We start from the raw sequence: 12,725 nt of genomic DNA, 5'->3' as shown, positions 1-12,725 counted from the left end.
GGCCAACTGGTTTTCCTCATGTATACCTGCATGAAAGTAGAAAATACAGAGGTCCTGACAGAGGTGTTCTTCTTTACTGCAAGGACATGTGAAAATAATTCACTGCAATTACTCTGAATAAGATATTTCAGACAAACAGGGAAAATTACAGTAAAGGGGCCATTGCCCCAGTTTGCCAATGCACGGCAAGCCAAAGGCCGAGCGGACATTCCACACCTCTCAAATGCTCTGGATGCATAGATAAGCTTAAAATTTGGGTTCCTACTTGACTGTAAAAAATCCTCCGAAGTTTTTTTTAAGTGTTTTGTTTTGCTGGTTTTTTTTTTCTTTAATTTTGGTAAGGAGACAGCAAGGGGAAAAAAATCTATGACAGTTTAGCAGGCATGTTCAGAATGTTTTTAAATCCATGCTCGGGAAGCTTTAGATGTTTGTGTCAGCAACTGTTCACAGAGCCACCACCCCCTGCCCCAGGGCACATCAGGGTGACACTGAGCACCAACATGTCCAGTGCTGCCACTACAGCCATGGGACAGCTGGGGCTGGAGCAGTTTGGGACCTGCCCAGCAGGAATTGCCAGGGCTCATCCATCCACACCAGATGCCAACGAGGGCTGGGTCATCGTCGTGACTGACCAGAGTGGCCACCAGCACTGACCAGGTGATCAAGAGACAGCAAGACATCAAAAGAACTCGAGGAGCTTGGTTTATTTAGTTTATCAAAAGTTTATATAAATATCTTCATAGGGAACAGACAAGCATTTTTCAGTTTGGCAAAAGATAACAGACATGAGAGCTGTAGCTGGACAAATGCACACTGGCAATAACATACAGTTATTTAAGGGGGAAAGAGGGTCAGTCAGCTCATGTTGGACAGCCCTGCCCTTGTTTTGCAGATAGATTCTACTGGGAGAATACTATGGAAAACTTAGTTCTGTTTTAATACCTGTCAATGCACAAGAGTAAATATGAGCTATGTCAGGCCACAAAGGTTCAACAGAGTATTAGCCAATATATTGTCATGAACTGTACATGTCTCTACATGACAAATTATTCTCCATATGCACATCAAATTACCTGTTTCCATATAGAAGTGATAAACTACATGAAAACTTAGCTAGATACCTACAAAGATGTGTTTTATTAATCAAAAGGCAAATAACTGCACACATGTTCACAACTCGGAGCCTACCATGCATGCATCCCACAGGGCTGTTCTCGTTAAAAAGGAAGGAACCAGATCTTCATTCAGGAACTACATATCATACCATATAGGAACTACAGTTCTCCAGTAAAATTAAGTATAAGTCCACCAGCACAAAGGCACATGGAGAGGACCACGTCCTGGCTCTGGGAGGCTTTTAGCAATTGTGAACATGTGAACATTACTTTTGAAATGAGCTGTCAGTTAGAAGTCTGCCACATTTGAAAAGTCCACAGTTTCCAAACAAAGAGATGTAAAGTTGCTCTGGACAAGGGGTTCTGGGCCCTGTTAAGGATATGGTTTCCCAGTCCCACCAGTCTGACAAGGGCCTGTTGCCACCTAGTGGATTCCCATCGACTGGTCCCTCCACACAGCAAATGCCACTAGAGGGAGTGTTGCAAAGGAATTCTGAATTCCTACTTTTTTAGGTGTCCAGCAGCTCAGGTTTTCAAAGTCTCAAAAAGTTACAGGCCCAGAATTACCCTGAAATTGAGGAGAATTTCACCAACTGCTCTCAGTTTAATGAGAAATTCCAGGCTATAGATTTTCAAGTGTAACAGTGAAACACTACAGAAAAATACTCCCCTGTCAACATAATTGACATAGCCTCAGGGGTTTGTATCACTCACGCAGGCATCTCCTTCACTGAGTGGCAACAGATCTTACAGAACCTGCATTCTGCTGGCATAAACAGTGATGTGCAGACCTGGTCTGTGCTACTTTTGTAACAAATACCTCATCAGCTCTCAGCCATGGGAATCCCCACTTCCATGAATAGGCATCAGCTGTAAAACTTCTCCAAGTCTCTACCATGGAGTATCAGTTCATATCTCCTGATTATCTTAGAATGAGAAATTCTACCTGGTCACACATGGCAAGAAAAGGGGTACTTACTGCCCATGGAGTTCATAGGGAGGACAGGAGAGGAGGAACTCATCTGCTCCACATCTGTAGCTAATGGGAAAGTGAAAATGAGAAAGATGTGATGTGCATGTTTCTGAGAAGATTTTATTTTGAAAACTTTCATTTACACTGAAATTGAATACACATGTTTTCAATCACCTGAGGAAGCTGCTTTGAGAAGCAGATAATTTTAGCAGCATCAGCTTTCCCCTTTCAAGGTATTTCTATCATACACATTATCTGTAGATGTACTTTTCTCAGCAGTCATATTGGTAATTTGTAACTTGTGATGGTTTGAGAATATCAATTCAGAGCAACTTCCAGCACAAAAAAAAGTCTAAATTACATCAGGTTTAAACTGTATTCAGAGTATTACTGTGGAATGAAAGGACATGATGATCTCCCATCTGTGTCCAGTGAACCTTCAAAAGATTTCTGATCAGAGGAGAGATCTTCTTCCAAAGGCTGGCAAGCTGCTGGAATTTGATCTGGAGCAGCATCAGAAACAAGTGTCTTTAAGCACAAGCCACTCTAAAGCTTTATTTTCTAACAGCTGAAAGAAGAAACAGAACTTCCTGCCTGTGTCTGCCAGTGAAAACCCTCAAAGTCAGAACATGATCAGAAACAAATGCCAGATTACCCTCTGTGTTTTGGAAAGGACCCACCTTTCCAGGATCCAAACCAGGAGAAAACCATCTTGCACTAACAGGGTCAGTTTTAACCCAAGATTAGGTAAAGTCAGGATTCATTCTTTGGGCTTAATCTCTCTCAAAAGACCACAGCCCTCTCTCAGCACATCACCACCAACACCCAAGTCAAGCAGCTCAGTCTCCATCTCCATGATTTGGTGCTGGTAGGTCCCACATAATTACATATTCTGTAACTTGTTTAGCTCTAAGACCCAATAAATGCACACTCTTAAGTTTACATTCCAAACCACAGAACACAGCTCCAGCCCACGGCCAGGCTTTGCTGCCAGCCCAAATCCTGCCTTTCACATTCTTGCAATTCCCATTTCTTCCCTGAGGACCACTGTTTACACTGGAAGTGCAAAGTTCTGCTCTAATTAGGCAAACCACAAACAAAAGTAAACACTTCAGCAGCCCATTTTTACAGAACATGAGAGCAGACACTGCACCACACTGACTAAATCCTCGTGCCATACTTTGGTACCACTCTGAGCCTCCTCAGTGTAGCTACTCAAAGCAGCAGCTTTAGTTCATCATGTTAACCACTGGCCATAGCTGAGAACAGCAACAAACACAGATTTATTCAGCAACGACCTGGCTTGTTTCTGTCCTATTCCCCACTGAATTACCAAGGCATTTACTGCCCACAACATCTATACATTAATTTATCATCTTGCTTAGCTCTTGCAGCAGTGCTCAGAAAGCTGCATGTGACATGCTGACTGCAACCTCCCAGCAGGCTCTGGATTACATTGCACAGGTCTGATGTGCTCAGAGAAGAAAAAATTATTTGGCATCCTCCTATTTTCCACCTTAATACTATAGTCTCCCTGATTTAGGAACTAGCAAGCCATATACTGTGCATATTTTGTAAATAAATAAAAGATTCTTCATATGCAGTACAGCCATTTCAGGTTCCTGGAAAGAGTTTTGTACTTCCACCTACTGAAAGCTACACATGCTTTCACATACATCTAAATCAAAATAAGTGCAGGTTAAAGTTACTGTGAGTCTTTTGAGAGTGTTGCAGAGTCAGCACTGAGCACAACTCTGCTTTCAGGGAGGCAGAGGGACCAAGCCAGCAGATGGTCACTCAGGTTACCTGCTGCTCTGGCACACAGAGGTCACTGCCCAGCACTGGCCAGATGGCACAGGGCAGGCACTTGAGAAGCTGCTGTGAGAGCAGCAGTCACTTAGGGCAGTAAGCCACATCTGCCAGCATCTGGAATAGTTTATCAAGTATCATTCAAAGAGCAGCTAAATAATGCCTGTGCCTTCTGAAGAGAGGTTTCTGAGTGGAAAGTGTTTAGAGAGAGGCAGCACAAATTCTCCAAGTCCTGAAATTTTAGATTGTTCATTGTAATGCCACGTTACAGGCTGCAAACAACAAAGTGTAACTATTTCCCAGACATACTTTGAAATTTCAGCTCACGCTTGAAATTATGTATTTTGCTGACTATTTGTAATATGTTCACCAATGCAGACACCATGCTCACTACAATCCAGCTGTTCAAGTTTGAGGTTAGAATTCCTTCCACGTCCTGCCCTGTGCTGCAGGAACATGGCACAGCTGTGGCATCCAAGAGCAGCAATACATCAACATTTCTGGTCTTGTGCTACTACTGGCAGATGGTATTTGTAACACACTAATCTCAAAATCACACTTTGATTTTTTTTCCCTAAGTATGTAAAAGCACAACTGCTTGTTCTGTACCCTGCATTGAATAGATGGATTTAATAATTTCTCTCAATATTAAATCTAATATTAAATTTCTCTCAATATCTGCAGCTGTTTATGAAACATGACAATGTTGGTTTGCTCTCTTATCCATAATGCCCCACCATTCCCTCCAGCCCTTTTTATCTTCCTAGTTATATGTAATCCATTAAAGTCCTAAAAACAATTCATCTAAGGGAAAGGAGATACAGACTAACAACCAGACTAAGATTTTGGAAAGTGGTTTACTCTAAAAGATGAAAAAGATGCTCAGTTTTGAAGAGTGGCTGCTGCCAAGTATTTACCTCCTGACCTCTCCTCTGCCCACTCAGTGAACAGTGCCAATTGTTTTCCTGTATTATACACTGTTTACAAGCCCTGAGTGGCATGAAAGGAATTAATAATTCAGCTCATAGAGCTGATGACCTTTATTGGAGTACCCCTATTTGCTGAGCAGGAATCAGAGCAAAAAGCTCCCCTGAAGCCACAGGGTTTCTTTAAGAGTTTTTCACTTTACAGCCTAATTGACCACCACAACATAAATCAATTATTTCTCCTGTTTTAAGCAACAATGCTACCTATTCTTAACCCCTCGATTTCTAACTCCCCTTGTATCAAGCCAGACCTTTGACCTTTACAATGGTCTAATAAACACACTGGCAAGGCCAGCATGGAGAGCTTTGCAGGATCAGGAACATTTGGGTACACCAGCAAAAAGAGATTATACTATTTTGAACTTCTCTTGACCTTTGCCTGCCCTTGTCCCTGTTTATGCTAATTGAAGGGGTATATGGGCTTTCCCCAGAAATGAACTTAGCCTGAACCTGTGGCACAGCCCTGGACTTTGAGGATGAGCTGTGGTACCCCCTTCCCTTGAGTGTTGTCACCTCAGGTACGGAGGGGCTCAGCAGGTGACACCCGGTGCCCTGAGCACTGCGGGGATGCTCGAGGTGGGAAGGAGCAGAAGGTGCTCGCTCAGGGAGTGCCGTGGTGCTCCCCCCTTCCCAGCAGCTGCTCTCCTGCCCAGGATCAGTCACACACACGGAGCTGTGGGGCACAGCCCGTGCTCATCTCGAGGAGATGCAGGTGGCACCGGTTCAGCAGGCACAGCGTGGGCCAGAGGGGACTCTGCCATGTCCCACAGAAGGCACCAAGTGCTTCAGGCAAGCTCGTGGCCACGAGCTGTCACAAGCCCAGCCTGACTCAGTTGTGAGGTTCTCCAGGAGCTCAGCTGCTCCCCAGCCTGCACCGTTCCATGGGGTTATCCAGGTGCAGGACTTGATCTTTGTGTCTGTTTAACTCTGAAGTTTCAATCAAGCTTCTCCTTCAGGTTACTGAGGTTCATCTGAACAGCAGCTGTGCCCTCCCGAGTATCAGCCTGAGGCTGAGGAGTTTGTCCATGCCACCATGCAGATGGTTGATGAAATTGCTCCATAGTATTGGCCCCAGTACTGACTCCCAAGGACAATCACAGCACAAGGGCCACCAGTGAGCGCTTGAACTCCACTGCCACCCTTCAACCAAACAGCCCAGGTTTCCACCCAAACTGCCTGCAAGGGTGACATGGGAGCCTGCATCAGAAGCCTTGCCTAATGCTAAGGTTAATGACAAAATTACTCTCTCCTCATCTGTGGAGCCAGTCATTTCATCACAGAAGGAATGAGGTTGGTCAGGCATGATCTCTCCCCTTGGTAAACCCACAGTGAATGTTCCCAATTATCCTCCTGTCCTTCAAGTGCCTGGAAATGCCTTTTGGGAGGATTTGCTCCATACCCTTCCCACTGAGGGACTGAGACAAGGCTGACCAGCCTGCAGTTCCCCAGAGCAGCTACTACTCAGCAGAGCCCAGTTAAAGGTGATTCATTATCTCTTATCAGCTAAATTTTACTATACAGAGACATTCCTCCCCTTTCCCCTACATTGCGTAGAGCCTGTCTCACCTCAGCACTGAAAACACACACTGTTTGCAGAGAGGAGTGGGAAATAAGGTCATCTCGTGAGAAATATTTTTACTTATTTTCATTTACATGAAAAACAATCCCAGTTCCTGCTTACCATCAAAACTTAAAGGAAACCTACACAGAGCTCAATCTTCCCTGTACCTGCACTCCATTCCTCAATACACTCTCTACAAACATTGTTATTTTAAATGCCTGTTTACATTCCAGTAAAATTCTGTCAGCAAGGTATCTGATTTATTGATGCCATCAAAAGTCACAGGATTCCTGACGTGCCTCCTGAGGCACAAAAATCAAAGCAGGAAGGAGATGCATGTTGCTGTGGTATCAGCATTACCACATACCTTATGGGCTGGGTTTCCAGAAGCCCTCTGTGATTTCTGGGAGTTCTGGAAAGCTTCCCCGAGAGGTTCAGCAGGCTCTGCTCCTGAAAAAGGGGGTGGTGTGGAAGAAGTGTCCTCAGAGCCAGCTCATGGTAACAGCAATGCTCAGGGCAGCTCTCAGCCAGCTCATTCCCCTGAAGGGGACTCATACACATTTGGCATCTTATTTTAGATTTTTTAGGCTCCCAAAAGGGAAAACACAGTCAAGCACCAACACTTTTTAGAAAAACTATGATGATGAAGAAAAAAGTCTGTCCTAAGAGAAGGTGATCATGTCTCTGTCCCTGGCCATGAGATTTCTGCATCTTCTCTGCCTCGGGGATGTTTTGGTTTATTAGGATATTGCCTACCAGGCAGCCCAGCCTACTCCAATATTGAAAGATCAATTGCATAATCAGTCTGCAAATCTAGGGAAATTCTTTATTGACTTTTTTATCACTGATAAAGTGTTGGCCAACACAAGGCATACCACTTTAGCAATATCCATCTAGAGTCCACTAGAATTACCTACATTACAAAAATAAACTGGAATTGACTGATACTATACAAGAGATGCTATTTTTTTAAGAGTCAACATCACTGCAGATTAATAGTGATCTCCTGATAAATAACAGCACGTTGTGATATACAGAATATGGCAGAAATCATGCTGCAAATTAGCCAGTGTTCCCAGGGGCAAGTTGTTCTAGACCACAGGCAGTGCACCAGGTTAGAAGCAGCCCTGAGAGTGGACACCTGGCAGTGTGGGAACACAGATGGTGTGGCTCTCTCATCTTTGGGAGGTCTCCACTTCCCACAGCCCACCTGGAAGTGGCTGTGGCTTGTCCTGGTGGCTGCAATAACTGCCCAGTGCTTGAGATTTCAGGTTTTCTTTCCATTATTGATTCGAGCATCTTGCTGATGAAATTCAGTGTTCAGAGCCCCACGGAGCACTTCCCTCTCTACCAGCAGCCCAGGTTTTGTTGGATTGAAAGGCTCACATTAAGCATTTGGCCTCCCAGGGATAGGGATTACAAAGGGGCAGGAATCAAGGGAAATTTGATTCTTTCTCCCCACCTACCTCTCTGCCTACTGTCTCCCATGTTTGCAAACCGTATTAGCTCCTGCTGCTTGCAATTCCAGAAACACTTCCCTTTCTCTTTGGGGCTCATTCCAGCCACATCTGCCTATTGCTATAATCTCATTTTGCAGGATTCCACATCTCATAGTAGCTTTTAATTGTATTAACACATCTAGGCATCTTAAAAAGCACATCAGAAACTGTCTGACAGACAGAAAAATGCTGTTCATAATAGAAATATCCTTCCTGATATTTCTGGATATTTGTCTCCACTTATACTAGAAAATTACCTTAAATGCAGAAAAATATCTACATTTTTAAAGAGAAGGCTCCTAATCTCTTCAATGAGAAATTAATTTTGGATTGAATTTAGTATACAGTGCTGCTCTGAAGAACAACCTGAATCTTAATTGACTTTTAATCTACATTAAATAATACAGCAGTTCATGTTTTGCTGATTTCCATGAAAAGACAGTGCACAATTTTGCCTTTTTTAAAATCTATGTTGGAAGACATACAAGTTTTACAATTTTAAAATAATTGTTACACACATTGCTACAGGAGATCTATTTGTATTCTTCTTTTTGAAGCTGCTCAGCACTGGTGCTTCACAGATGGTCATGTTCTGCTTGGGCAGTGGTGGGTAGGGCTGGTCCCCCTGCACCCCACCCAGACCATGGCCATGCCTGAAACATCTCACTCTCCTCAGGAAAAACCATCCCAGCGTGATCCTCTGGGCTAAAGGAGATGAAAAAGGCTGTGACACTGCCATTTATTTTTGCCATGATGATGGCATTTCTTATGTAGCAACTATTGCAGAGGTTTTACCAGGAAAAAAAAAAAAGCTATAAACAGGTCATTTGTTCCAATCTATAGCATCTTACTAGAATATTTTGTAGTATTTCTTATTTGAATTTCAAATTATTATTGGAACTCTTACTTGAATTCAAATAATCCCTATCCTACAATAAAATATCCTACAGATGTTGACACCTACAATTCACTTATTATTGGGCAATCTATATATCCTTCTTTTAGCATAACCCAAAGAGAGAAAAAGAGGTTAAACACCTAGAAGTGCATTTTCTCCCCAGTACCAGTTTGCAGTAGAAGCTGTTTCAATTTTTTTTTCATTAAAAAAGAGCAAAATTTTTAAATTCTCATCCTTTAGATAAAAACATGCTGCTGCTGCTGGACCTGCCACTTCAGAACATGGAGGTTTGGGAACAGGAAACAAACCCTTCACCTACCAGCTACAGAAAAGAGGTAAATATATATATATATAAAAAAAAAATCTAAGTACAATACAAGTCAGCACTACTGAAAACAAAACCCTGAGTGCAGGCTGGGGCTGGTGATGCAGCACAGAGTGCCTTTTACAAAAGGGTGTAAGTTACCACTTGTGAGTAAGGACCAGCACAGCCCTTTGCTTGTGCCCACATGCAGGAACATTTCTGGCAGGGCCAGCAATCCCTGTTTCCCACATTGTGTGATTGATTGCACTCTCCCCCTTAGAGGAGTTGATTGGTTTCCTGGTGCCAGGAAAATGATTGATGAATATTTCAGGCCATGGGCCTCTCTTCCTGCTGGGTGTCCTTTTCACATGTCTCCAACGGGCCCAATTGGCAGGACCAGGTAAGCAGGAAAGCAGAACTGGGCAAAGAAAAAGCTTCACAAAACAGCAGCAAAGCAGCCACAGCCCAGCTTGGTACAGCAGCAAACTGGTACCCAACACTGGCACCTTTCCTCAGCTCCCTTCAGTTTTGAACACCACCACGAGTAAAATTTGCAGGTAAGAATAACCCCTGCTTGTGACCCACAGAAAGGGCATTGCCTTAGCACTGTTGATAAAACAGGCAGAGGATAGAGAGTCTCCTGGCAAAAGCACTACAAGACATCTGAAACAACATACTTAGGAATAATTCCTTGTAAGTATTGCCAAATAACATAAAGCTACAGCTGTGAGACTGAATGAAGAGATTTTTGAAGGAAAAGCTGGTGTTTGGCAGAACTTTCAGAGACTCGGAGTTCTTTTACAAATTTTTACTACAACCACGACAGCCATCATTTAATCACTTGGCTTCAGGATCTGAGGGCTCTGCAGTAATTCCTGCAGGTAAACCCTGGGCTTCTCAGCAGCAATAATCAGAATAAAGCCTAACACTGACAGGAGCCCCGTGCTCATTCACAGCTCAGGGGTGCAGCACCAGCACGTTTGTGAGCAGTGCAGGGAGCCCACCACACCTTCTGTACCACCACTGCAACCCACATTTCCTGCAGGAACAGCTGGGGGGGGCTTTACCCAACAAAAGAATTTGGGGATTTAGTCTGAGGGATGTCACAGTCCCAGATTATGTTCCCATAAAAACTGCTGAAGGTTTCCCCTCAAGTTTCAGCTGTGAGATATTTCCAGACAAGGACATCACAGCAGTTTGCAGACAGCCTGGCATGAGAGCTATGATAGATTTTTTAAAAAATTAATCTCTCACACTGACCAGACTTTTCTCTAAGTTTAAATTTCACCACCTCTACAAGCCTACAGCTGGGATGATTAGGCAATTGAAGTTAGACATGTAATTTGTGCTCTCTGAAGGACATGGGGTCCACCCTGGGTAAATGAAACCTCCTTATCGAAGTGCTGGGGGAGAACTCAGATACTCCAGGCATATACTGCTTTCCAGATAAGTTACTGGCAATCATTTACCAATAAAGAACTTCACTGAAGCCAGCCTCTCTGTGGAGTATTTCCTCTTTCTAACAAAACCTGTACAGAATCATTTTTATCAACACATAAAATCTGGAAGTCTTCTAATTATGTAATTAGAGCTGTAATAATTAAGACCAAAGCTAAAGCTCGAAGGGTCCCCTTGTCCCCCAACTTCCCTTTCTCAATTAACTCTGCACAGTGATAACCACTTTGGCTTAAAGGCTAAAAAAAGGACAGGATCAAAAGGCTGGTTTAATACAGCTGGAGGGAAAGAATGCATTTCAGCTCCCCAGCAGCCATCTGATGAAACCCTGGGCCAATTCCCTATGTAAATGACTTAATTAGAATTACCAGATTACACTGCTGAAGGCTTTATTTAAATAGGCAGTTTATCAACAGGATAAACTGTGCTCCCATTCTCACAGAATGCTGGTGTAAATGCATCTGTTCAAAGCTCTACCACGTAGGAATTGAACAGTAATTCAATAAACCACTGGCACATTTTCCCCACCAAGAAAAGAAATACCACAAAGGACTAGCCAGAGGCAGGACAGAAAGATAGCTACTGCTTCCCAACAATCAAGAATTAGTCTCCCAGATAGGAAAGTTCCCTCATTTTCCATAACACAGTATCTTTATATTGTTTTATAGAAAAGCGGGGGAAAAAAAAATCCTTTTGCTGCAGTGTCACATCACACACTGCATCTGCTCAACACACAGCACTAGTCCTGGGCTCAGCACAAAAAGGCATGCATAAACCCATTTTCCTGATTAATGATCTACAGAAGCCATCAATACCAAATTCCAACTTTATACCAAGAGGTGTTTTTCCATCTTTACCATCAAATCCTAAATTACAAATATTTCATTTCCCATCACACAACTGAGTTCAGAATCCTATGAATTACTTCTTTTATTATTTACAAAAGCAAGAGACATCCACATCCAACAAGCCAAGGCTGAGCTGAATTAACACTGTAGTTTCTTGTTTATTCTGAGACTTTTGACTTCAGCAAGTTGCCATTCGACAACTCCATTTGTTTTTCTTCCTAAATCTTCAAAGAAATGTTTATAGCAAGTAAACTAAGACCCAACTATATCAATGAAATAGGCTTTGTTAAGCAAAGGCTTATCTCATCAGATGCAAAGCAACCAAGCATAAAGAACCACTAAAAATGTCAGTAAAGTTTGGGAATGCTGTGGAAAAGGGAAGGGATGCAGGCAAAGGGATTTTTCTTTGAAAATCTTACATTCTTTGTGCTCTGACAACTTTCCTCTTTTCTCTGGTATGAAGTTTATCCAGATCAGTAATCTGCCCATCTGAAACTCTGATCATTTTACGAGAACACAAAATTCAAGTAGTTTCCTGATAAATCTGTCTTCCAAGACCAGAGTACACAACAAAGTTATCTTAATTCTAGATAATCTGCTGTGTCCCCATTTTAGCTAAAACACAAAATAATTAAAACTATGTAAAAGACATCATGTCTCCCTCACAGAGGAAAAAGATGCCAACTGAAGCTATAGCAAAACAGATTTTAAATGGCAAAACTCAGTTTAAATGCTTTTTAAAACCCCTGTTTTTATTTTTTTGCCATTGATTTGCTCAATGACAAAATATGTTTCTTACATGGAAGAGGAAGTACTCAAATTGGCAAGGGGAAACCATCATCTTATGTTGCAAGAACGTCAAGTGTCCCTCAAATAATGAGGCTACAATTGCCCGTAACTGCTGAAATAAAACTACGCCCCTGCATTTCAAAGTTATCCTGAGGCTTCTCTCACTGAAGGCACCAATAAACTTGCAGCAGTTTACTCTGGGTTAACACAGAAGCCATGTGCAGAGCTTAAGTTCATTAATGATTTTAACATTAACATTTTAACACCAAGAACACGATCTGACTTTTATACCTCTGTCTCGTACAATTTGCACTGGTTAAGAGTTAAGATGCTGTTCCTCAAGGTATCAAAAGTACCACGAATCTTCCGTAAGAAAACGAAATATTCTGAGTCTTCCTTTGCCATTATCATTTGCAGGTAGTTTATAAAACCATGAATTAACAACCCAATCTTTCCTGCTCCTCCCCCAGAGGCTTTAGAAAGACTGA

The 12,725-nt window shown here is 42.6% G+C and overlaps 1 protein-coding gene across 1 annotated transcript in view; it reads right to left on the bottom strand.

Moving 5' to 3' along the window:
* The window catches only part of NR6A1 (nuclear receptor subfamily 6 group A member 1), a 60,370-nt gene extending 54,184 nt beyond the window's left edge, over positions 1-6,186 (bottom strand). Inside the window, exons 1-3 of the mRNA XM_062505931.1 lie at positions 6,127-6,186; positions 3,895-3,963; positions 2,095-2,197 (exon numbers count right to left, since the gene is read on the bottom strand). Of these exons, the coding sequence (XP_062361915.1) occupies positions 2,095-2,197; positions 3,895-3,963; positions 6,127-6,186 (232 nt within the window). The remainder of the gene's footprint in view (positions 1-2,094; positions 2,198-3,894; positions 3,964-6,126) is intronic.
* Positions 6,187-12,725: the final 6,539 nt, after the last annotated feature.

This window comes from Cinclus cinclus, chromosome 19 (genome assembly GCF_963662255.1).
Source record: "Cinclus cinclus chromosome 19, bCinCin1.1, whole genome shotgun sequence".
In the NCBI taxonomy this organism is placed as follows: domain Eukaryota; kingdom Metazoa; phylum Chordata; class Aves; order Passeriformes; family Cinclidae; genus Cinclus; species Cinclus cinclus.
The sequence above is the reverse complement of the archived record's forward strand: the minus strand, read 5'-3'. Positions and strand labels throughout refer to the sequence as shown.